General features: G+C 35.7%; 4 protein-coding genes and 1 pseudogene across 9 annotated transcripts; 1 reads left to right on the top strand and 4 right to left on the bottom strand.

Annotated features, from left to right (window-relative positions):
• Positions 1 to 2,956: 2,956 nt before the first annotated feature.
• On the bottom strand, positions 2,957 to 4,231 carry LOC106364855 (protein LIGHT-DEPENDENT SHORT HYPOCOTYLS 1). Its single transcript, XM_013804343.3, has one exon. The coding sequence runs from the start codon at positions 3,696 to 3,698 to the stop codon at positions 3,123 to 3,125; it is 576 nt and encodes a 191-aa protein (XP_013659797.1). The 5' UTR covers positions 3,699 to 4,231; the 3' UTR covers positions 2,957 to 3,122.
• A 6,433-nt stretch (positions 4,232 to 10,664) lies between these two features.
• On the bottom strand, positions 10,665 to 20,159 carry LOC106367772 (putative protein FAR1-RELATED SEQUENCE 10). 4 transcript variants are annotated; one of them, XM_048745811.1, is made up of 5 exons: positions 20,155 to 20,159; positions 19,624 to 19,627; positions 12,799 to 13,831; positions 11,768 to 12,211; positions 10,665 to 11,693 (listed from the first exon to the last, which is right to left on the bottom strand). In XM_048745811.1, the coding sequence occupies exons 3-5, from the start codon at positions 13,828 to 13,830 to the stop codon at positions 11,109 to 11,111; spliced, it is 2,061 nt and encodes a 686-aa protein (XP_048601768.1). In that variant the 5' UTR covers position 13,831; positions 19,624 to 19,627; positions 20,155 to 20,159; the 3' UTR covers positions 10,665 to 11,108. The 4 variants fall into 4 exon arrangements, with proteins under 4 accessions (XP_048601768.1, XP_013663068.2, XP_013663067.2 ...); XM_013807614.3 differs by lacking the exons at positions 19,624 to 19,627; positions 20,155 to 20,159 and having other exon boundaries at positions 10,665 to 10,965; positions 11,082 to 11,693; positions 12,799 to 14,052; XM_013807613.3 differs by lacking the exons at positions 19,624 to 19,627; positions 20,155 to 20,159 and having other exon boundaries at positions 10,665 to 10,965; positions 11,078 to 11,693; positions 12,799 to 14,051.
• LOC106367767 (AT-hook motif nuclear-localized protein 14) lies at positions 14,639 to 17,597 on the bottom strand. Of its 2 annotated transcripts, none has more exons than XM_048745821.1 (6): positions 16,792 to 17,597; positions 16,299 to 16,351; positions 15,733 to 15,861; positions 15,520 to 15,666; positions 15,144 to 15,426; positions 14,639 to 15,031 (listed from the first exon to the last, which is right to left on the bottom strand). In XM_048745821.1, exons 1-6 carry the CDS (start codon positions 17,177 to 17,179, stop codon positions 14,988 to 14,990), a joined length of 1,044 nt encoding a protein of 347 aa, XP_048601778.1. In that variant the 5' UTR covers positions 17,180 to 17,597; the 3' UTR covers positions 14,639 to 14,987. The 2 variants fall into 2 exon arrangements, with proteins under 2 accessions (XP_048601778.1, XP_013663063.2); XM_013807609.3 differs by having other exon boundaries at positions 15,520 to 15,672; positions 16,792 to 17,587.
• A 379-nt stretch (positions 20,160 to 20,538) lies between the features above and the next one.
• On the bottom strand, positions 20,539 to 21,868 carry LOC111201711 (B3 domain-containing protein REM9-like). 2 transcript variants are annotated; one of them, XM_048745800.1, is made up of 3 exons: positions 21,327 to 21,868; positions 20,962 to 21,256; positions 20,539 to 20,870 (listed from the first exon to the last, which is right to left on the bottom strand). In XM_048745800.1, the coding sequence occupies exons 1-3, from the start codon at positions 21,750 to 21,752 to the stop codon at positions 20,842 to 20,844; spliced, it is 750 nt and encodes a 249-aa protein (XP_048601757.1). In that variant the 5' UTR covers positions 21,753 to 21,868; the 3' UTR covers positions 20,539 to 20,841. The 2 variants fall into 2 exon arrangements, with proteins under 2 accessions (XP_048601757.1, XP_048601754.1); XM_048745797.1 differs by having other exon boundaries at positions 20,539 to 21,256.
• Positions 21,869 to 23,992: 2,124 nt separating this feature from the next.
• LOC125580747 lies at positions 23,993 to 24,829 on the top strand (annotated as a pseudogene).
• The last annotated feature ends 760 nt before the right edge of the window (positions 24,830 to 25,589 follow it).

Genomic DNA, 25,589 nt, shown 5'->3' with positions numbered 1-25,589 from the left:
GCCTTTGCAAATGGTATCAAACTCAAACGACTACGGAGCTTTGTGGCGCACATTATTGAAACCAAAGTTTTTGTGTTGCAACGAAAATGCTACACACTGCGACTGTAAATGATTTTATTATATTTGCTAAAATGAAACAAAATATCAACTAGTGCATTTGCGTTTTCTATTGGAAAACTTTATAGTTAAACGTATTTGAATTTGAGAAGTTGTAACAAAGATTATCTACTTTAATTTTCAATATAGTGCAAGAATGACAAATACCTGGAAAATCTTGGTTATGTGCAGAATCATAAATGAAACTTTATACGTCAATTTCATAAAAAAATCATACACAAAACTTTATAATCATATTAATAGTTGTAGTTACATATTGACATTAATAAATAATATAGTAAGCCCATGTATTTTAGAGTATTGTTATTGGAAGTCTTTTAGTCAGTCTCTACAAATTAAAAATAGAAAAAGATAAAGAAAGAAAAAGACGAGTTCAAGAACTCTTAATTTCTTCGAGAGATTAACTAAACCACCTCCAGTAAATATTCTCGTTGGAATTCTTAGAAATAAAAATATTAAAATAATTAAAAAAGAGGAGAGAATGTGAGATAAGGTTTTCAAAATAGAGTCTACAAACAATTCTTTAGATACTTTTCTTCTATGTGTAATGTTGTGAATCACTAATCTTAAAAAAATATTTAATATTGTATTGAAATAAAATACTATTATCATTATGTTTAGATCATCTTCATCCCCACTCCATAATTTACTGCAAAATGGAGTAGGAAATAGAGTAATGAAAAAACAAAAAAAGTGATTACTCTATAAATGGAGTAATTTTTTATTGTTTGTGCATACTCTATTTTCCACTCCATATTTGGAGTAAATTATGGAGTGGGGATGGAGATGCCCTTAGATACTGGTTTTGGCGACCAACCGATGGTGTTGCTCTTATATGTTGTCAATTTATTAATGGTTTGATTTTTTATTATTTAAACCAATACAAAATTTTGGTAATGAGATTATGTAAATAAAGGAATGAAAGTGAAACTTTGGAATCATGATTCCACAGTAGGTGTAAAAGACTACATAACTAGGCTTCTTCCCAAATCTGGGGAAAATGAGGGGTGGTGAGTGGAGATAAAATTAAAAAAAATTTATTACTATATTTGTTGTTATAGACCAAATAAAAATTTGAGAAAAATAAAAGAAAAAATTGGGTCCTATCGATCTTATTGTACACCGAGCCGGACAGAATTTACTCGGTTCCACGTGCGATTGGCTTTCGAACCGGGACCACTATTTGAGTAAAGCCCGCTGGAGACGTGGTACGCATCGGGTGCACTTCTTTCATAGTCTTTTTAATCCAAACCGTTCACTTTTATGTAAATATGAGAACATCGTACCAACCTGTCGGTTGTTTGGGAATTCCTATTTGTGTCTATCGAAAGAGGTTTGATCTTCTCTGATATGTGAATCCTAATTATAATTTATTTTTATTGCTAATATTTATCAGTATTTCTGTATGACAAGTTGAAATTTCCATTTCTAATTCCTCTTTAGAAAAAAATAAAATAAAATAATTAATCTGATTTTTCAAATATGTCACGTGAAGAAATCCAATCTCAAATATCCTTGCTGTCCTTGTTTTCTTGTTTGTTTATTTACTTTTAGATATTGATCCATTTTAGGTCAAAGCAAGGGTCTAATTTGCTATACCACATCCTCTAACTCTAAACAAATTTGTTTATTACGGATTTGATGTTTGCTAATATACATCTACATTTGGCAAAAATTAATGAATCCAAATATCAATCTTTTTATTTGCTAATCAAAACAAGATATTTCCATCAAAAATTTCAAAAAATATAACTGGTTCCTCAGGTCATACAAAAACTTAATATTTTATAAAGAAGTATACCGACAAAAGAAAATTTTCAATTTCAGTAAGTAAGGATTTAATATACGGTCTTTAAATTGGCTTCTCTTCCAAAAAAGCATTTTTAAACGGTTACTTAAGAAAGTAAAATGTTTGCAAAATACCAATTTTATAGTGCAATTTAACCCTTTTTAGCATATTGGAAAGTTGTACGTTTGAAAAACATGTGTGGGAAATTCGAATAAAATACTATACAGGTTTGATGATATTTCCGAACTTATATCATTTAAACTATTTACAAAAACTTATATTTAATTTAGCTTATCTTTAATCAAAATTTCATTTGGTGAGGACTCTGACAAGTGTGTTAAAATGAAGACACCATTACATTTCGAGAATATATTAAATGAAAGCTAAGTCTGCATAGTCTGGTTCGTGAATTGTGATTCTCTGACTGTAGACGAGATGATGTTGAACAAATCGTAATAGTACACATCGTTTTGTCAATTAAGTCCTGGTTTATTCTCCTAATAATGTTCTAGCTTAGCGAGATCGTTGTAAGAAAGTTCTATACTTTGAACAAAATGTAGAATCATTGATTCACGAGGTGGCTCTATGCTAAATGACTTTGAAAGCAGAAACAGTGAATTCATGAACACATGACAATGAAAATAATAGTAAGCATTTAATGAGAAAGCATGTCAGATGGCTTTGCTCATCAAATTTAGGACTACAATAGCTATCAACCTATTACGCTTTTGTTTATATCAGTGAGACGAGTTATTATAGCATCTGCATATATCCATTCATGTATAAAGCATCTGCATATATCTATTCTTTCATATACCGATTCATATCTAGATCATGGAAACATCGCATGGAAAGAAATGATTAATACATCGTCTTAAACTCTAACAGAGTTGTACATCAAGGTGCCTCCAGTGATCATCACACATTATACAACATACTAATATAATACACATGAACCCTAACTGTATCAGTAATCAACATCAAATAGTCATCAAGCCGATGGTTAGAATTTCAATTTTCGAAAACACCAAAACACAAAGGATCAAACACTTCAGCGTGAATAATCATAATTTATTTTATTCATAAACAACTACAAAAGCAACAACAGCATCCGAGGATAATTGCAAAGAAGTAGCACATAGAGAGCAAATAAGACACAATACATATTTAAGTGGGGAAATTTTATATAGATTTTTTTATATATATATGAATATGATCATACTGTTGCACCCGAGTAATTAGCCATCATAGACTGACCTTGTTGCGGCTGCTGTTCTTGTTGTTGCTGCAGCTGAAGAGGCGGCTGCGTTTGCGTTTTCAGCCTGTTGACTCTCTTCCTCTTCTTCTCGTAGCTAACACCACGAGCTTTGGACTGGAAGTCTCTGACTTCACGGAGGAACAACCTGACGGCGCGTGAGCCAAAGGGGTTAGCCTCGGGAGGGCCACCGTTCTCCTCGTAGGCGGCACGGAGACGGCCGATTAGGGCGTCGAGTGAGCCCCAGGCTTGTCGGAGAGGGCAAGGGCAAGGCGCGGGAGGGTTTGGGAGGCCGAAGAAGACGCAGTTTTGGTGGTGGACCTTTGTTTTCCCGAACTGGTCGAGGTAGCGGAGGAACTCTAGCACATGTGCGCCGCTGCACGACGGGAGAGAGAGCGGAGGACGGTGGTTCCGGAGGTATTGGCAGAAGGTGTTCCAGTCACGGCGTTTCTGGTTCTCGTACCGGCTTGAGGAAGGAGGTGTTGATTGTGTCAAGGTATTAGGGTTCTTGTTTGCTTGCTGTGAGATCAACTCCATAGCTTGTTTATGAGTTTGGGAAGTAGAAAAAGATGATGAAATCGGATTTAGGGTTTTGCTTTTCTTATATGGATCAAAGAGATAAGGTTCTTTAGATTATTAATCAAATTAAATAAAGGGTAAGAGAGAAAGAAGGACTTAGCTGCTTGTCATGGTGAGATTACTATAAACAAACACATATGAGCAAATATGGTGAGGCAAAGAAAGAATAAGCTGAAAAAAGAGAGAAGTGAAAGTTTGTTTCTGCTTATAGAAAAAGAAGAGAATGAGATATATAATTGGAAGATATCAAAAGTGGGATATTTTTTTCCCGTTTATTATTTTATAGCTTTTCTACTTTGGGAGACGGTAGAGAGCCAATACACAAAATCACACTTGTCAAGAATAAAGAGTGAGTAGCTTCAAGACTCAAGATCATTTTAGGAGGTCATTTAAAGAGATAGAGACAGAGCAGATGAGTACAACATAGGAGAGAGAAGAAAAAAGAGGAGACTGACTGTTACACAGCGTATAAAAGAGTAATTTCATATGTGAAGAGAGAGAAAGAGAGAGTGACCAATGGGTCAAGTGGGGAACTTGAAGTTGAACATTGATATGACATGAGGAGGAAGAGTCTGTGTTCTTTCCAGCGACATTTTAATTATTTGTTTTCACAATACTTTATGCGATTACTTTGATTTCGCAGTATTCTTGTTTCCTCCCTCGTTTTATTTTCTTACTTTTACAATGACCTCGTTAATATATATGCTCATATCTTACATTTATCGGAAATCATCGGTTAAAAACTCAGAATAACATTTTTTAAGAACTCAATCATTTTTTAAATTAATTTCTTTAGAAAGGAAAAAGAACAACGCTTACTTTGTGACAATACGAAGACGAGTAATTAAATTCTTAGAGCAACATTATTGAGGGGTTTTTTTTTTTTCTTATATATATATTATATATACGTATGTAATTACGAAGTTCTAAGATTACGGAAAACCCAACCGAAAGCCGTAAAACTTAGAACCCCGTAATTATGTACGCATATATAATATATACATACATATACATGTATTTTAAAAACCTAAAAGCAAAAAATCCCCAATAATGTTGGTCTTAGATTTTTTGGAATACCACAGTTAGTAGTAACAAAAAAAACTATATATTTATACATTTTTGTTACTATCATTACCACACCATAATTGTTTTGCATGTTATCATGTTACCAGTTGAAACCTTATTTTGTTTGCTTCAAGTTTAATAAAGTTAACCAAATAATAGAAGTAACGTATAAACTCGTCGGTCATGTGTTCGATTTTTGATAAAACAAAATTACTGTTATTTGGCATTGAATCATGCTTTAAGCCTTATTTGAAAATCCAAAATCATGCTATTCATCAATATATTTCTCTAAAAATTTGTTAGAATTCGTCCAGATACTTCCGGTCAGTAAAAAAACTCCGATCTTTTTTTTTCCGAAAATCATGGGTTATAAACTCAGAATAATAACTCGTTAAAAGCATCTCCGAAAACAAACTCTATTTTGAAGTTTCCAAAATTTTATATTTGAAGTTTAAAGGTGTTTTTCTCCAAAAGCAAAACTTCAAAACTCAACTTCAAAACTATTTATATTTTATAATATGGTCTTTATATTTGTCATAACTAATTTGAATTCATAAAACTTTTGTAAACAACTAGCACATGTATAAACTTATTACAACAATATTAATTAATAAAATATTTTATTAAAAATAGAAAAAAATTAAATAAAATATAAAAATTTAAATAAAAATAACTTAATTAATATTAAACTTCAAACAAAATAACATATTACAGCATTTCGAAGTAAAAATGGCTCTCCTCAGTTTTATTTTGTAGATTACAAACTAAAAGTTTTTGAAATCGGATAATATTGATATTTGTAAATACATTAGATCGGAACAAGAAAGTAAAAGAGAATATATTCGATATGAAGAAGAAAGAATTGTACGAAACAGACATCAAAAACAACAACAACAACCATCTTCAGTTAAACAAAAAAAATTGGACGATATTTGAAAATTTTGAAGGTTTCGGATCAAACTTACCTGACTATTAATGTTGTTGTAATATTTAAATTTGTGTAATAATTATGTCTTTATGTAATTTTTTAAAATCTTTTGGTTTAGTTTAGTTTTGTATATCATTAATGTCTAAATCGAGCTTAAAATATTTTAAATCTTATTTTAAAGTTTCATTTAATTTTATGTGTAAAATTTAAAATTCGTAAACAAAATTTATATATGAGATATAATTTTTTAAGGATTAAAACAATAAACGAGAAAATATTTATGAATCATAAATGTGATGTGTGATTGTAGGAACCAAAATATAAATAAAAATATGAATTTTGAGTAGTGAAACTTCAAATATAGAGTTTCACTTCTCAAAACTTCAAATTTGAAGTTTTGAAATTTATTTTTAGAGATAAAAAAACTTCATATTTGAAGTTATAGATTGTCTTTTGGAGATACTTTAAGAACTCGATCATTTCTTATATTATATTTCTTGAGAAAGGAAAACAAACAACGCCTCCTTTGTGATATGCGTTAGTGTCCACGCCCAAGTAATTAAATTCTTATTTTGTTTGCTTCAAGTTGAATAAAGTTTTATGTGCACAGCTTCATCTCAATGGTAAAAGCTGCCAGCTGAGCAGCGGCATTAGTAGTCGTGATAAATTTGGCAATAACTCCTAGAGTAATTTTAGCACCAAACTATTTGGAAATATCATTGCCAGGATCTTCAGTTATTGCCTTATTAGTTTGTGGTAGCGACGAATCAATAGTCTACAACTTTGTTTGTCTCTTCTAAAAGACTTTCTCGTGTGTGAATGTTTGTTAAACCTTCGTTTTCATAGTGTTTTCCTTCATTTGGCCCTTCGTTTTCTTCATAGTATAACTGACAGATTAATGTCTAAGTTCAATTCATCCTCCTAAACACACAGCCATCATCAAAGTGTATTTACAAAATGATTACCTTTAACAACTTTCGTCATTTGAGTTTTGCACTTTGAAACAATCACAATTATGTGAGAAGTTTGATTTGAATTTCACGACATATAGGTATTTTAATAACAAACAATTTGGCATCTTATGACATTGATCATCCAAGTATTTATCACGATTTCCAGCTGATATTTACAACACGTATGAAATGAATCTTAACTCCACATGTTACGCGGGAAAGGTTTAGCGAGCACTTTTCTATCAGATTTTATGGCATGGTTACAGAATTTTTGAGGATTGATTATATGCTAGATTTGTAGAAGATACTAAGGCTTCAAATGGTGACCATTGTCCCATCACGCCCCACAGTTAACAGTAACAGAATTTTTTACATATACTATATATTTATATATTTTTATAACTGTTAGAACCACACCGCAGTCAAACCGCTTGTCCCGCACCGCTCAAACCACAGTTACTATTCGGAGACGGTTCGTAACATTCAAAGCCTAAAAGATCGTGTTTTATCCGATGATAAATTTTCTGAAGAAAAAGCATAGGCATTGTCGCTATAGTATCGCAAGCATAATTATGAATTGACAGAAGTTTGGATCGTGACACAAAGTGAATTTTTTCTTTTGAAAAAATGGCGATAACATTTAAATTGGCACATGTTTGTAAGAATTTATGGTAGAAAAGATAATAATAACAAAGAACTAAGGCTGCTGGCTTGACTGAAAAAAAAAACATTTAAAAAGACCTACAAACTGATGATTGGACCAAAAACTTCATAACAGACAATGAAACAAGAACGTAGATAATATGTATTGGGATTAAACGAAGCCATGATTCATATGGAATATGTTTTACTTGAAATTAATATGCAATAAATGGATCAATGCTAACTATTTTCAATTGGATCAATTTTAGTTTACACTGAACTGATATAAGTTTTGTTACCGCTATTCATATATGATGAGAGTTTTAAACCATATTAAATATATGTTGATCATGTCAGTTTTAGTAAAATGTATTTAGTGTTATAAAATAAATATTTTTTTGAAAAACTACCACAATGTCTGATTCAAATTTGAAATGCTTTCAAATAATGCTAAACTGTAACAAGATCTCGTGTTACTAAACTACCATTTAAACTATCGGTCCAGATTCAGATTTTTAGAGTAACTGTGATTGTTTCCAAAAAGGCTTAAACCCTAGAAATAATGTTTTACCACAACCATGCATGCAACCATATTAAATGTTATGAAATTTTACTCAGATTTCAATTAATAAAAATGGATTAACTCATTTTATTTTACTCTAGATTGATCTTGTTTTGTACATGTAATTCTAAGAAGTATTTGTCTTGGAAAAATGTATAGTATTCAGATGATTTACAGATCACCATCCAAGACAAGTTTGGCATCTACAATATAATAAGAGTGAAAAAAATAAAATTGTCAATAAATAATAAAGTAGACATCAAACGTAGCCATAGAGAACTTGGTGTGTATCCACATCAGTTGTGAGTTCGATTTTCCCTTGGAACTAAATTATCATTACTTGACCACTTTGGATTTGGGCTTCGGCTCAAATGGTTTATATGGTGGGCCATAACAGATGACTGGTTCACTCCATGGCATTAGTCGAAAGGTATTTCAAACTTGGATCAAGCAGTGTGGTATGCTTTTGGGTTAATCCACTCTATAGTACTAAGTGCATTCCTCCCGGAACCGACTGGATCAGTCGATAGAATTTATCAAAAAAAAAAACATAGGGGGACTTTTAAACAAGAGGTAGAGAGCCACGGAATGGCGCGTGAGAATCCATTAATGTCAGTGGGAAGCAAGAAGCAAACAGTGTTTTGATTTGACACCAACGTCACGTTTACTGATCTCTTGCTGTATACGAACTCTGTTAATCTCGATTCTTAAATGTGATTTTTTTGGCTAAAAAATCACTTCAAATCTTTCCCTAAATCACGAAACACACATGTTGTATATATATTTTGAGATCTCCATAGGAATGATAATCCAAGATAGAACATTCTACGGGGAACAGAGTTCCAGCCTTTGGAAACTAAAGCCCTATCAATATCATACTACTATGGATCACTATAGGGTTAAGCTTTTAAGAAATTTTTATTGGTTAAACCAAGACTATTTATTGTTTAATTTTCATCTTTTTTTAGTAAAATACCATTGTTCCATATTTGGCAAAATAGTATATAGTATATGCTCTTCACATGTATTTATGATTCCCGTCCCCCTTTCTTGTGTCTCTCTTAGGGTACATTAACCACTTGATTATTTTTCTATGTTAAAGAATTACCGACATTTTCCCAGCCAAAACAAACAAAGTATTGGTACACATCCCATATACATACTTGACACTTACGTACATAAATATGCGTACCCCTATTAAATGAGAACTAGATGTCCAAAAATATTTACATTTTCGTCGGACATTAAGGAGTTCTTTTAAATTATATAGAAACATTGTAGACATGTAACATTTATTTTATCTTTTAGAATGAACGAAGCAACCAACAAGTGAACAACGTATGACAGATACGCGAGAATGGATGTTACATGCAGGCGTAACAAACACTCCCGCACGACAAATAAACGTTCAATGTAGCTCGACATTGTTGACAAACAAAAAAACGTAACGAATATTACAACAACTTTATAGCCATTCTATCATTTTCTTCAAGATTCTTCTTTTTCTTTTTAAGATCCACCGTTTTTACACAGTACTAGAAATTGCCAATTTTTCGTATTTGTTTGTCTAATCCTGTCCGTAACTATGGTTTGGTCTATGAAACTTCTCCATCAATACCTAAAATATTGTCTGTAAATGATTTGTTCGTAAATCACACGTGTGTACATGCGCTTGTAATAGACTAAACGTAAGAGCGTCTAGTCGCTTACATCAGATTAAGTTTTGATATATCAAGTTCAAAACATACGGTATATAAGTTTTTACAGAAAGATATATAAAGTATAATTTACACTATTTTGTGAAAGTGGTAGATCAACGATTTGTGTTTTTTTAAGAGAGCGTTGAATAAGTAAGTTTTCATATTATAACCAAATTTGCGTTCATTCAATGCTGTGCAAAAACATAAAACAAGCAAGTGATGGTAATATACATCCCTACTAATTATCCAGTGTTTAAGTATCTAATTAAGTCTGAGAAAATACGCATAATATACGCTTAGATTCATTAGTTTTAATCTGATTCAAAAATAATTTTACGGCCTGAGATTGTGATACTAACCCATCTTTTATCGAGTCAAATACGTGTTTTAGAATTTTTTTAATCCTTATCGAATCTTTACGGGAGAGTTTGGTGTTGTGGAAGCTGAGACAGAGTGAGTAGATAGCTGGTTTTACGGGGTTGGGAAAGGAGCACTACAAAAAACAAGGGATATTCCGACAGAGTTCCCAATAAAATATCCGTCAGGAATTCTGTTGGGAATCGGCTGTTTTATAGAGATGATAGGGAAGTGTTGGCGTGGAACCGAAAAGAAGAGGCAAATAGGCAAACACGGTTGTGATGGATAGGGAGAAAAAGGTGGTGGAAGCTGAAGATGGACTCTATCTAGTTGTGACTCAGAGTGTGATGAAGTTGGAGGGAGGTGTCAAAGAGAGTTTAGGGATGGTTGATTTGGTAGTGAGGCCACCGAGAGATGATAATTGGCAGATAAATGATGATGTTGGTATTAAAAGAATACAATTTAGAATATAAGTAACTTCCATATCACAATACTTCATGCTTTTGGCAAGTATGTGATTCTTTGTTTGATACATATATCTTCCCGTTTTTGTATCGTCTTATCAGAGCTTATATGCAGCTAAGGCCTAAGGATATCTCATAAGGGCTAGGTGGTGATGACTGATGACATTGCTGCTATTGCAGCTTCTAATACAATGACTCAGATATTGCATGTTGCAAGAACATTAAAAAAAAAAAAAAAATCTGTATTAGGAAATGAAACGAGAAAGTAGCTTAAAAAGACAATTTTAGAAGCAAAAACGCAGTTTACAAATCTAGTAAATACAACATCAGTGATAGAGCATAAGACAAACTTTTCCTTGGTGTTCTTCTCTAACTAACTAACTACCGTTAGGCAAGAAACGCATCTATTAAAAGCTTTAAAACTCGTCTCAAAAGACTGCTGTGATACATTAGGCACAATGTGACATAGCAATTTTCGGACCTTAAGCCTTTACGCACGAAACAGAACAGCTGCATCTATTTAACTGGGAAAGATCAAACGCTACCAACTTATCCTGTCAATGAAAGGTGGAGAGAAATAGTTTTTTTTTTTTGATAGTTAAGAACAAACGTTTCTAATAAAGACGCATCTCATGAGTAAACACAAAGAAGACAGGAAAAACATACCTACCCTCCTCGAAACATTTCACTTGCTTGATTAGCAGTCATGACTGATACAAGTATTAGCAGGTTCAATATTCCTTACACGATCGATAAGTGCAGAAAGTTCTTGGTTAGTGTAATCAAGCCGATCCTTTGAGACCATAGACTCTGTTAGAAGAGTTTCGGTAAGCGACTGAAACGTTTGAACACAGTCATCGCCAATACCCATACCATTCTGATTCTCTTCACTAACAAGGGAGCTTTCCTGTCTCCACCGCACCAGAAAGTACTGCTCCGGTATATGGAAGCAGTTCTTCACGGCCAAAACTCGAAGAGAATGCCTGCACAAGATTCCCGAATGCTCAAACTCCTTGCACGAACAATGGATCTCCTCGTTCTCCGGGTTCCAGAACACGCAGCATTCCCCTTCCATTTTCTTGAAGTGATGCAAGATGTACGGACCGTTGGCCATCTCGGCTACCGCATACTGAAGAGACAGAACCATCTCATTTTGTAACACGCTGAAGGCGTAAGGCGTCAGAACTGCCCTCGCGTGATCTTCCATAGGCATACATGTTTTCATGGTAGGATAAGGAACTCGTTGCGGGATTTGCTTGGCTAGACTTGCAGCAACACTGACCTGCGAGCTCTCTAGATTAATGAACCCACGGCAGTAATGAAATAATACTGAAATTGAATAATGAACTCACAAACCTCTTCAAGTAATGCTTGCATGCACGTTGGTTCTGCGACGATTCTTTTCAAGAAAGAATCTATAGATAGACTAAACTCAGGGGTCATAGTTTGAGCTAAAAAATGCTGTCTGACACAACAAGGTGACCAGGTTGCTCTGCACGAGTAAAGCAAAGCCGCATGCCTATCTGGAACAAGACCAAACCGAGTGACAAGGAGATCCCACTGCTGTTCAAATTCATCAATACTCCCTGCCCGGCACAACATCTCAAACCCAGCTCTAAACTCGTCATAGTGCGACCCAAGATCCTGAGAAAACCAGCTTGCTAGTTTGGAGGCAACGTCACACATAAACACCACATGGTTGGTGTTTGGCAGCTCCCTCTCTATAGCATCTTTAAGTCCTGTATCTATATCCGTCACTATTGTCTGAGGATGCCCTCCCCTCATGAAGCGAACAAAAGTCTGTAAAAAAACAAAACAAAACAAAAAGTGAGAGCATGACCACAACTAGTCCTGGGAAAAAAATGCCCAAGACCTGAACCGGAACCGAACCAAAATACTCAAAACCGGAACTGGACGAAAACCCTTAAATATCCAAATGGTTCCTATAATTCTATATCTGAAATAACTGAACCAGACCGGAACCGAATGAAACCCGAATATATAAAAGCATTAATTATATACTAATAGTTTAAAAAATCTATTATAAAGTATCCAAACTAGTCAAAAGTATCCAAAAGCATCCCAATATTTTTATCCGAAATATCCAAAGTAATCCAAAATATCAGAAATTTTTATCTGAATCATGCTTCGATATTTTACCCAAAATACTGAACCGGACCGGAACCAAATGAGAACCGATATCTTTTCCAGATATTTTCCACTTCCTAGTTTTACTATCCGAACCGAACCACACAAAACTACTTAGAGTCGAACCTGAACCCGAACTGAAAATTGGTAGTAAATGGATCCTCTAGCCCCTATACGAACTACCCGAAATGCACAGGCCTAACCACACCACATCTTGAACATTTACAAAAACCACAAACCTGTAAAGCCCATGTAAACGAGCGGCAAGTCTCATCCTGCAGCAACACACACCCCAAAAGAATCGCATTCCCACCATTATCCATCCCAAAGAACACCCCAAGAAGCAAACCATAAGTAATCGACCTATAACTCGTATCGAAAACAACCACATCCCCAAACATAGAGTACCCCTGAACACACTCCCCATACGCCCACGCCAAGCTCTCGACTTTCCCACTCTCATCCGACGTAAACTCGTAAACAAACCCCATATCCCTCTCAGCAAACCCCTTACACGACTCCAAAAGCTCCATCAAATCACTCTCCCGTTTCTCGTTAAGCAACGCGTCGCTCTCCTGAACGCTCCTCTTGCACGCCCTCACGAAGTTCCTAACGTCCTTCTCGATGAAAGGTAACTGCACGCCTCTCTCGAGCTCTAACAGCTTCACGATCCGGTTCACGGGGAAACCGGCTTTGGAGAGGAGGAGGATCCTCTCCTGATCGGTTTGCTGGATCTTGCGGTAGGCAGGGAGGAGCCTGACCTGCTCGTCTTCCAGAAGCTCGTGATTATGAACGTTACTAAACTGCGAAACGTACCACTGAGTCTTCGTCGTCGTGGTTCCTTCAATTGCAAGGACTTGTTTGGTTAGGTAGAGCTTGGCGTCGCATCCGCAGCGAAGGGACTTGCGTTCGCGCGGATGCTGGACGTTGGGTTTCTTGCGAGGCTGGTTGAAGCCGGAGCGGTAGCAGACGAAGTCTCTGCGGTAGACGCCGAGGTTGTGGCTCTCCGTGGAGCGCGCTTTGCGGATTGAGAAGCCGGTTTTTCTGGCGAAGGTGGTGTAGTGCTCGAAGGCCTCCTCGTCGGTTCTGAAGATTTGGCCGACGTAAGGCGATGAGGATGATGAGGATGGTGATGGTGATGAGGATGTTGTTGATTCGATCTCGGTTTTGGTTGTTGATTCGTCTCCTTCGAGGCGGATGTAGCACTTCCAATCGCCGCAGGGACACTGCTGGCGACGGATCCAGATGTTGTTCAACGGCTTCGACGCCATCAGAGGTTAGATCGGAGACGAAATTGAGCTGATGAGAGTTCCCAATTCAGAGAAAAATCACTTAGGGTTCATAGTCTGGTAGCGTCTCTCGCTACAGCGTCTGGAGCAATTGGGAATTAGGGTTCATAGTTCCCAATTCCCAATTGTTGGCATGAGAGATGAACAATTGGGAATTACAGCATCTGGATGTCGAACTCGAGACGTTGTGGCTTTCAGTGATCCTAACAGAAAAATAACAGTAATTGATTAGGATCGGTTAAGTACTAAACCAGCGTAGTTTTACTCAACAAGTACCGTTTGGGAGAAAACAACGCCATGGTATATAGCCAACCAAATAACACGCCTATCCTCTATAGTGTGTTTTTTCAGGACAGTGATAAAACATAGTTATAGCTTTTATCAAAATATATCTATATAGGCAAAGATTCAGATAGTTTGGATTTATTTGGTTCGGGTAGTTTAATTTTAATTAGTTTGGTTCGACATAAGTCTTACCGAGTAGACTTGAATAAAATTCGATTTGAAAGTTCTAGTTTTTTTGGTTTAATTTTATTAAAATTCAAATAAATTAAGTTTATTTTGATTTGTTCAGTTATCTAGCTTGAGAATTCAATTAATTCCGTTTAGATTTTTGATTATGATTTTTAATTATTTATTTTAAGAAAACGAAATAACTGACTGCCAAACGAACCGAATCCAATTTTTAGAAAAATCTACCAAATCAAACTGAACTCCTGACCAAAAGTTTCGGTTTGGTTTGACGGATTCGGACAAAAACGCAGGCTACTGCTATATAAACATGACAAAGTAAACTTAAAAAAAGCCAATTATCAAAACAAAATGTCTATCTCTAAAATTCACAAGAAAAAAAAAACTGAATTTAGGAAGAAAAAAGAACAAAAATAGATGAAAATGAATCCAGAAAATGATGTGAAATACTATAAGATTGTGTTACGAAAAAAAAAACTACTATAAGATTACACAGAACCAAGAACAAAAGCACCACTGTCTTCTCTGCTCTTTCCCACTCAGTCACTCTCTCTCTGCCTTTGCAATGAAAAAATCCTTCAGACATTATATGATGATAAGTCCACTCTCACCTTGATTCATGCTCAAACATTTTCTTCAGAAACTTGAATCAGTACTAATCTGCCCATTTACTCATATCCTCCATTTTCTGATGACCCTTTTCCTCTCAGTACTGCACAACATCACATCATAAGATAGTCTTTGTGAGCTAAGTATTGATAACACCAAAGAAATGACCAAAAGATCAATTGAAGAAAAAAAAAATTGATTATATTTTTTATTACCTGACAAATCATACCCAGCACCGTCCCATTCTGAAGGCCGGGCATGTGTCATGTGCATGCCCTGAGGTGGTTGCATCATGAAATGAGCTCCACCACTAGTCATGGTACAATGCTCATCGTTTGAGTTTCTTCCAGAAGGTTCCATAACAGGACGGTATCCATGCAAAGATTCTGCGCCAGAGGGAGAAGAAGGTAACAAGTCTCCACTTCCAGAAGCATCATCTCCTTTCACACCGTTTCTCCCATCCTTCTTCCTCTCTAGCTGAAACGTACCAAGAATCACCTGCAAGGGAAACCAAAGCCAAAACCAAAACCAGAGACTATCTTATCAACCTTGGCAAATTATCAAGGAATCAATAACAAGAGGGGAAGGTACCTGAACTGGACCAGCAGCCTTTAGGGGTCCTCCAACTCCACCACCAACGATCTGACCATCTGAACTAGATAAACAAACGCTAAGGCCACCAGTTTTACCACCGTGCTCTCCCCGAATATAAGATCCACTCAGTGAGAGGATTTCGTACTGACCCTAAAACAAAAGTTCAATATTAGTTTGGAGGGTACAGATGCATAGCAACAAGAGAATCACCTGATACGATGCACTGGTTCCTGTAGCGAGGTGAGACAAGGATGCATCAGAGATGGTGCCAGATGCAGAAAGAATGCATAACTCATGCTTGCTTTGCTCGGCGAAATGGATAATCTTCTGAGCCACATCCTATCATATTAATCCGAAAATCACATAAGAAGACATCCGAACCAATCCCATTTGTATCAGCATCAGTGAAACAACAGAAACACAGCTCTATAGCAAACTCGATTTCAAATGATGCTAGATTCACAATTTTTACCAAATAAAATCTCAATGAATGCGTTTAAAAATAGTATCATAAGGGCTGTTCGTTTGGTTGCCGCAGGTACCGGCGGCAGCGGCAGCGTCAACATTCTGCGTCAACTCTTGTTCGTTTTGTTGACGCAAGAAGCTGCGTCTGATCCTGCGGCTGACGCCGATAAAACCTGCAGTCGCGACATAATATGCGGCAGCGTCAGCGTCTGCGAAACAAACAACAACTGTTCTCATTGACGCTGCCGCTGCCGCTGACGCCGAAACCTGCAGCAACCAAACGAACAGGGCTACAGTAAAAAAACACTCACCTCACCGGGAGTTATATTAACAATGTGCGGAGTAAAACTCTGTCCACTTTTCCCTGTCACAAGAAAAAAAAAGGGTTAAAATAATGACAACGGCAAGTGGAGTACAGTACACTAGTAGAAAATTAATTGAATACAGAAGCAAAGACCAGATCATTGTTATTGTAATGCCACAAGTTTTAATGAAAAAAAATGCAATCAATCAAAGAGACAAGTTCCAGCAAAAAAATGATGCAATCTTAAAACAAGGCTTTTGCTCTAAGACATGACATATGAAGCACAGAGAGTCTTATGGAAACTCAGTTACAGTACAATTATACCAAAAATGGAAACTTTTTTTGGCAGATCAATGACTAGAAAGATACAGCTACAGTTTACATAGAACTCAAAGAACTTTCGATTCAAAGATCAAACCTTTTCACCAAAAAGTTCAATACTTTGCGTCGAATTCTAAACAATTAGACGAAAAAGAGAAAAGGGTTTTCGTAATCCTTACCGGAAGAGCCCGAAAGTGACTTTTTCGAACCGGGTTTAGACGGAGGCGAAACGCCGGCGGCGGCGGCGGTTTGCTCTCTCTTTTCTCTGGCGGAGGAACTGCTAGCGGAAGAAGCTAACTTCTTAGCAGCTAAGGCTTGAGCAGGCGTGTCGTACTTCCTGGGACGACCTCTCTTTCTCTTGACTGGCTCAATCGGAGCTGAAGACGGCGCGGAGTGATGGTAGGAAGAAGAAGATCCATCGATAGGTGGTGGTGGAAAATTACCATTGTCGGAGGGTGCGGCGGAGACGGTGGTGGGAGTGTGGTGGTGGAAAGGGTGGTAGTAAGGAGAAGTGAGATGATGCTCTTGGTGGTGGTGGTGGTGGTGGTGCCTTTCGTTAGGTTCCATTACTTTCTTTTTCTAAGATAGAGAGAAAAAAATTAAAAAATTGTTTCTTTTTCTTTTCTCTTAATTTTCTTTTTCTTTTATGATGCTTTACGGATTTTTATTTTGTTTTCGATAAAATAAAGGTTATATCGTGTTGTAGTTGTGTGAGATTTTGATGAGTTCTCAGCCGTTGGATCGTACTTTTGACTTCACTATCTTGACTTCTGGGATGCTAAAGTGTTTTCAAAACAAAATGCCTTTTTCCTGCTCCTTTTTTTTCTACTAGACAAAATCCGCGCTACGCCGCGGAATATTATAACACTAACTGATTTTTACCTTAAATAGTTTTAAAATGTGTTTTTATTTGATAATTGTTATTTATTTTAAATTTAATGTTATTAATATTGTGAAAATTGTGATTCGTAGATATCAACATACTTTAGTTATGTATAACTTTTAGTAAAAGTTTTACTTTTTTTATTTAATAAGGATCTTTATATATTTGTTAATTTGTTGTTTCCTTGTGTAAGGGATTTTTAGTAATCACTTTTTTTTTTGTTTAATGCATGATATTAAAGTTTGTTTTATTTTTGATTTTTTTACTGTTATATTGTATCTTGGGGAATACTTTGTTTTCTTTTTGAAAAAACGGAATACTTACTCTTATTAACATAATAAAAACACATATACTGAAAATGAAATATGATGATGATATTGAATATTGACGCTACTGATTGACTGGTGCCACTCAGTATCAGTGTGCCAAAGCCTAGCATGTGAATCTCTGCGTGGAGTAGTGGAACCTATGTTTAAAACAAAAGAGATTCGATTAAAGAACAAAACTTTGACATCAGGTTTAGAGAACAAATCTTATTGTTTTGTTTCATTCATCAGATCAATTATATTAGCACACTTGAAATGTAAGGTCGCTTGTAACAAATAAAACTTCAGGTACTGCCTTTCCTAATTGTCTTCCATTAAACCAATAAGAAATAATGTCAACGTGGACCACGAGATATATGCAAACCAACAGTTTTACTTTTAAAGCTATTAAGATAAAGTGACTTACTTGTGATTTAAGAGGACGCCAGAGACCCATCTTCACTTCTGAAAGGAAGACAGACCCAAAATAAAAAACAATTACACATTGACTTGAAGCCATAATCACTTATGGAAAATATGTCACATATTCCTCCTTACATGAATGACTCATTTACATGACCCCCTGACATATGTGAGGTCCCACCAATTGAGTTATGTAGAATGTAAAGCTGGTAAACATCTGCTCTTCTGGAAGTAATGTAATAGAAAGGAATCAGATGCCAACTCACCGCCCATGTAAAAAATAAGGCTCACTTTTGCTCTTTCCTTTCCAGTGTTCACCAACTAAACAAAAGTAGTAAATCTTAAGGTTTTCCTCAGATTCTGCTTCCAGGACTCTACAAGTGCTACCATTTCAGATATTGAAATATAACAATGTGTAGAGGTCCATCAACTAAGGAAAAAGTATGAAAACAGACACACACACATGTGAAATGTGCACGGTTTAGATATTCTAAAGGTTGTTTTCTTAAAGTCTTATTTCACATGCTTTCAGAAATAATGTTTTTTTCTAGTTACAAAAGCAGCACAAGATTTCGATATGCATATCCACTTGATAAATAGAATACTTACTGTATATACGAAAAATAGCTGCTTGAAGCTACTATCTCGGTAATTGTTTTGTAGAAAGGGAGATCTTTGTCGACATGAAAGCTTTAACTCTGTGTCAGGCTCACCTACAAACAGAAGCAACATTACAAGTAATATACAGAGAGAAATAAGATAGCCTTCAGACAAAGTCACATAGGCTAGTACCATCATATACAGTCAAGGCCCAAGGAAATAGCGCATGATGAGTAGAATGCTAGCCATTCAGATTCCAACCCCATGAAGAGATTCCCTTATCACGTGATTTTCTGAGACCATGAAACCAATCCATAATCCCAACATGTTTCTTTGGCTCAAGCAATAACGCCTCTTCAAGCTTAGTGATGATGTCTACGCACACAAAGCACATATGTTATAACCAATCCATAGATCACATCAGTCTTTTCAAATCTAAAAAAAACATACTTTAATTCGTTTGTTATAACCTTGAACTGGCATCTTCCCTTGTTAAAGAGAATTAGATGTAATCCCATACACATCGTAGAAACCACCTATGACTTTCTGGTCATAGTTAATAACCAAATGTCCCTACAAAAAAAAAAAAAAGTAAACACCTTCATGATCATCTTTAAATCCCCCATTGTCATAATCAAGCAGAGTGCAAGCATTAAGCAGTAGCAGTGATCAATTCCAGCAAACCCCTAAGTTCTCTAAACCGCAGCCTCTCTAGACAAGTTAATCTAACAATTAGTCAATGTATACTCAATAGCGAAGGGATGAGATGTCAACGAGAATCAAGCTGAGCCGTATGCACAGCCGCTGCCAGATCAGATCTCGCCGGCTCAAACGTTTCCAGTCTCGATCATCAGTCTAGTCGACTCGTCTAACATGTGATGCTCTCGGATGTGGAGTTTCAGAAGAAGATGATTCATCTTCTGGGATTGTTCGTCGATGGTGAAATTAAGAAGCGACGACGATATCAATGGCTACCTATATGCTTCACTTCATCTTTAACCTCTATCTTCATCTTCGTCGTTTTCCTTTCCTCCTCCAAACTCTAGACCTCTCTATCTTCAGTTTCAGACCTCTCACCGTGAAAATCTAAGATGCCTCTCGTATCTCGGAATAATCCTTCACAATCCCAGACTTGCTCCACCGGTGGACAACCTTCCCGTCATCCTCTCCGCTATGATCACTTCCTAAAATCAAAGGGAATCTCCGCCGAAGACTTTCCTCGCCTCATCTTTCTATGCCCACAACTCTTCTCTGCGACTTTCTCCATCTCCCAAACCAATCCCGTCTTCGATGAAATTAAAGAAAGAGAAAAAGGTTAAGATGTGAATGACGTGGAGAAACCAAATATTTTCATTAACTTTCAACTTTTTTTCATTTAATGACATATCAACCTCTTAAGATTCTAAAAGTCTGATGTGTCAACACCAGGAGAGAACCTAGCTCTATTATTGTGTTGATTTTGCAATTCGAAGAGACCTAAGAGCATGAGCATTGGTGAACCCCACTTTGGGGTTCACCAAATTTTTTTAATATTTTATTGTGGGCCCATGAACAGTTATGAACCCGAATTTGTAGTTTTCTGCATTAGTGAACCCGAAGAAGGAGTTCATAGGAATAAAATAATAATATTTTTTTTTATTTTTAAAAATTTAAAATTATTCAGAATACATGAATAAAATATTAAAATATATTATAAAATTTATGAAAACATTTTATTCACCCTATGTTTTAGTTTTGGAGTTTAAGTTTTCGTTTGTGTTTTCAAATGTAGAAAAGCTATGTTTTAAAATTTTATGTTGTTTCTTAACTTAAATTCAATTCATAGAAACATTTTGTTCGATGATCAGTCTACGCATTCAACAAAGGAATTAAGTTCGAGAATGTTTAACTTAGGACAAAAGTTCACATAGAAAAACCATTCAAGTTTTACAAACCGAAATACATAAGTTGATAAGTTGCTAATGAAACAAAAAGAAACAAGTTAAGATGATAGAGAGGAAAGACCGCAAAAGAGCCATCTAATTTCGTGAGGTAGAAGCAATGCTACCTGTAGAAGAAGAGAACACAAGTTAAAGCAGAAGCAAAGTAGTAACATTGAAGATATAGACAACACAAACAAGTCAAATGAGAAGACTTACCATCGATTCTGCTGAAGTGCTTGATCAGTAGTTCAGTACACTCCTTCCTTTCCGGACATACACACAGTAATGGAGTTGTAGTCCCGACTCCAACCACGTTGAACACAAACAAATCTCCGTTGGTGCATATGTTATCACGACAGAACTTTCTCCACCCTCTGTTGATGTAATATGCGCCGTCTGATTCGCTAAATCCGAAGCGCGCAGTCCATGACTTTCCCTCCTTGTTGACAAGTTTGACCTCTTTGCATTGTTGGTTCAAAGCACCACACCTCATAGCTTCCACAGGAAGAAACTACAAACACATACATAACATCAGCCAAGAAGCAGTACTAGAAACAAATAAATAACTAAATTTTACTCACCATTTTGTCGTCCTTTTGATTTGTAGGAGTAACCTCAGCCAAGAAGCAGTAGTCGTATGAGAAAGTAGGAGCATCATCCGCGTCGGCTTCTGCCTTAACGATGTGAGGATGTGTATACTGAATCTCACAACAGCTAGGACCAAAAGGAGTCACATGAACGACCATGTCTCCTTCGTGTTTGAAGATGACAATGTCACCGATTCGAAGATCATGTGCTTCGGTGAACTCTTTCCAACCTTTGGTGAGTGTCCTGCCTTCTTGGATCACCTCCCAAATTTGATCCGAAGCGTCCGATCTTAGCTTCCATGGTTTATTGATCTCAGCCCCTTGTATGTGTTTTGCGTAGAAGTCAAGTGGTATTGCGACGCCACTTTGAAAACCAGGAAAAAGAGGCTTGAAGAAATGAGGTTCTCGGGGAGTTTCCATCTGCAACAATCGAGTTTTAAACAAACCGTGAACCCTCAATCGCAATTATTAGCACACATTAACGACAGATTATTAGCACACATTACCACAATTGAACTCCCATATCGATTAAGAACCCTAAAAAAAAAACCCCCAAATCGATTTTAAATCACACAAATCGCAAATCCCTTTCGAACATTCAAAGAAACGAACCCTACATGAAACGACCATGACGATTTACAGCAATTATTCGAAACCCAGACTTCGATTTACATCCCTAACGCGAAAGCCCCAATTTTAATTGAAATCCGAGAAAACGGTTTCGAGTTTCCACCACAAAATCGAACCAATTCAACCCTCAATCTACTCGATACTCACCTGAGCAAGTGTAGAAGACACTCCGTCGTCGATTAGAACGAGAAAACCTCCAGGAGACGAAGTCGCACGAAATATCGCCTCTCACAAAAAAACCCTAGCTTTTTGGTGGAGAAGAACAAATGAGGCGATACACGTCGAACCCCAACTTTCCTCCTCCTCTACGCGCTTTCGTTCAGCAAATCAACACCCGACGCGTGGCTTGAACCCGCTTCATACGGTATCACTCGCAAGGCCCGGTTCATCAAAACGAACCCATTTTTTATTTTCTTTTATTCATCGGCCCCTTAGAACTCGAGCCCATGAACCTCACTAAAACCCCTAATGCGCATGGTCTAACATTTTCTTCTCACCAAATCTTGTTTATAAGGTATTCGTAAATGCATTTAGCACAAATATGTAGATCATATTTGGCATAAGATTGCTAGAGTTTAATTAGTAGATCAGCTGTATCTAACACAAATATGTAAATCATATTTGGCATAAGATTGCTAGAGTTTAATTAGATCATGCTGTATCTATCATCTAACATAATCAAGTTATAGCAAAAAAATTATAGTTTGAAGTTTTAGACGATTGTAGTGGTCCAATGGATATAAACAGCTTGAAAATGTGGTGAAACATTAGCCGAGGATTTAATTAGTCAATCAAGACTCTCGGTAATGTCTTTACCTAGACAATATGAATATGATTGACTGGTGTAAATCTAAACTTTAATGGGGTTTAAGCAAATGTAACAATGGGACTGAATTACTGTCGTTACTAATTAGCAATTCATTGCTCATGCATGCATCGTGTATGCGATTGGAGCTGATAAACAAGGCTGTGAATGATACAGCATAACTTTTTAGTATATGCATTCGATACCGGAGATGGCCATTTTAAGAATTTGAATAAGATTGTTTCTTGCCCAGCTTAGCCTCCCTTAATCTTTGGGGTTTATTTTTTTTAACTCAAATCTTTGGGGGTTTTAGCTTCCCGTATAACTCTCGGGCGGGCTTTGTTACCGGTTGATCCGGCTTTGTAACTCTCTCAAAAAACATGATGTTAATATAAATTTAATTCAGTGGAAAAAGAATAAGATCGTTTATAGCTTTGTGGCATTTAAATAAAAAATTATTCTACTACTCACACTTCGCGCTATTTGTTCTAAACGTATGATATATTCCAATTTTCTTGTTTGGCAATAAAACAGTGTATGCATTAAATAATAATCTATCCATTTCATAATAAACGTCGTTTATTTTTTACATGTATTAAATTTTTATTTTATTCTTATTTAATATATGTTTTTATCAAATTATTTATCTAATTTTATTAATTAATAAGCTTAAAATAAAGATAAAACTGAAAAATTTCATTTAATATGTACATTAAAAACATGAATAATATTATAATAACACAAATTTAAAGATTAAAAAAAGACTAATATCAAATGGAGGGAATATATAGTATTTAAAAAGAAAAGATATAGTCTTCATTTTCCAAGTGGTCATAAAGTCATTTTCTATCACCTCACCAGTAACTATTAATTATCACTACCAAACATATATTCAAGTTCAAGTTGACAAAGGTCAACAACTCGTTACTCGGCATTATCATTATCCATATTCAAAATTATTCATTAATTATGCTTGCTTGACATTACTAGTATTTCTTTTTGTTTGACATTACTATTTCTTTTTGTGGAACATAAATCATCCCCGAACCGGGTAGACAAAGAACTTCACTTGAAAGACCGAGTCATTCGCCTCTGGTCAACACTCATTTGGCAACTTCTTTTTTTAACACTTATTTTTATTTGTTTAAATACTACAACTATTAATGAAAATGTCAACTTTGTTTGAAGCCTTTAAATTTTCATTGCCGCCTCTGAGTAAAAATAATGTTAGCAATCGAGAAATGATAAACTAAAAAAACACAAATTGTATTAAAAGACTGATTTTACTCGTGTTCAAACCGAAAAGTACTAACTATTATTCCTGTACGCTATCTTACTCGGTCAAGATTAGTGAAAGTCAGCGCGTTAGTGCGAACACTAGAATTATTTACAGCACATTAAATAATCAAGTAAGAGTTGTGGATCATGGACAGTGCTTATAAAATGTGCATATCAAACACAAAGAGACCTCAAAGCACGATTTCATAAAAAGCAAAGAAGAAAGAACAAGAAAAAATCCAAAGAGAGTGAGAAAGGATGGAGAAACAGTTGGTTAAAATTTAGAGGCTGCTCACGTTGAACGAGCCATCCGAAAGTCCTCACCGGAAAAAGAGAAGGAAAAATCTCATAAGCATAGAAGAATATTCCACCTCCATCATCACCCTAAGGATGAGAAAGAGGAAGACAAGAAGAAAGATGGATCAAAGAGGGAGAAGATAGCTGCAGCGATGGTTGGTCTCGGAGCCACCCTCAAGAAGATAAAACATAAGGGTCACCACGGTGGCGGCGGAAAAGAGGAAGGAGGACAAGAGGAGGAGGAAGACGAAGAAGAGGAGGAGGAGCAGGAGGAAGGAGCTGATGGTGGGGATGAAGAAGGGGGAGGCAAGTTTAGTGCTTTCATTTCAATGATCGCCGAAGCATTTGAAGAATAAGATTTTATCATGTGATTACTTTGTTAAATCTTAATTTGAACTTCCTATCAAATTTTATATTTTTTCCTATTCTTTCCAAATTGTTAAATGTGATGGTGAACTACAAAATGGAAAATTAATTAACAACTTCATTGATTGAATCGATTGATTATACCAAATATGTTTATATATACATATATAGAGGATTAATCAACAAGACATGCCACTTTTCTTACTGAAAAATCAAGCTCAACTAGTGAGAGTTTTTTTTTCCAAAATCAATTTGATATATTTTTTTTATCAATTTGATATTTACCTTCGGTGGTTTGGTAAGTGATACATCCGCCCAAACCAATTCAGCTTCCTCTGGTTGATAAATGTTTCCATCAAGACACTCGGTCTAAGCGAATGTAATGATGCTGGTTGTAGTATATTTTGTAAGATATTGGTTTACTGATTCTATTATTTAACATGGGAGGTATTTAGAAAACAATTTTTCAACTGTCGATTACCATGTGGCAATCTACATCAATATGTTTAGTTCTGTTTCTAATGTGTGGAATGTTAAAATGGCAAATTTGTTTTGAAAATCACTAAACACACACAAAAAGTCATAAGCTACTCATATTGTTAATTTGGAACTATCGATGTAAAACTTCATTACTTTATTAACATTTTATTCACATTAAAATGTGAAATACTATTTATATTTAGATTTATCTCGAGTGGTTTAACCACTGTGCTCTGATGGTTTTAGTTTATTAATGAAGTTGCGTTCCAAAAAAAAAAAGATTTATCTCGAGCTTTAAACTTAATAAATGACACAAATCTCTGTGATAGATTTAGTTAACTATTTTTCTAGCTACATATATCATATTTTATTCATTCATAAACACTTCTCTCACACATTAA

This window comes from Brassica napus, chromosome A2, assembly GCF_020379485.1.
Source record: "Brassica napus cultivar Da-Ae chromosome A2, Da-Ae, whole genome shotgun sequence".
NCBI lineage: Eukaryota > Viridiplantae > Streptophyta > Magnoliopsida > Brassicales > Brassicaceae > Brassica > Brassica napus.
This window is presented reverse-complemented; position numbering and strand designations above follow the sequence as displayed.

Bases quoted from the DNA above. Each gene is read 5' to 3' on its own strand.
- LOC106364855 (XM_013804343.3), bottom strand. From the start codon at position 3,698: ATGGAGTTGATCTCACAGCAAGCAAACAAGAACCCTAATACCTTGACA.
- LOC106367772 (XM_048745811.1), bottom strand. From the start codon at position 13,830: ATGGCGTCGAAGCCGTTGAACAACATCTGGATCCGTCGCCAGCAGTGT. The intron at 12,212-12,798 runs GTTTGTGGTTTT...GTTTTTTTACAG, and splicing joins CGTTTACATGGGCTTTACAG to ACTTTTGTTCGCTTCATGAG. The intron at 11,694-11,767 runs GTTTGTGAGTTC...GAGAGCTCGCAG, and splicing joins TGCAAGCATTACTTGAAGAG to GTCAGTGTTGCTGCAAGTCT.
- LOC106367767 (XM_013807609.3), bottom strand. From the start codon at position 17,179: ATGGAACCTAACGAAAGGCACCACCACCACCACCACCACCAAGAGCAT. The intron at 16,352-16,791 runs GTAAGGATTACG...TTCTTGTGACAG, and splicing joins GTCACTTTCGGGCTCTTCCG to GGAAAAGTGGACAGAGTTTT. The intron at 15,673-15,732 runs GTGATTCTCTTG...CTTTTGTTTTAG, and splicing joins GAACCAGTGCATCGTATCAG to GGTCAGTACGAAATCCTCTC.
- LOC111201711 (XM_048745797.1), bottom strand. From the start codon at position 21,752: ATGGAAACTCCCCGAGAACCTCATTTCTTCAAGCCTCTTTTTCCTGGT. The intron at 21,257-21,326 runs GTGAGTAAAATT...ATGTGTTTGTAG, and splicing joins ATCAAAAGGACGACAAAATG to TTTCTTCCTGTGGAAGCTAT.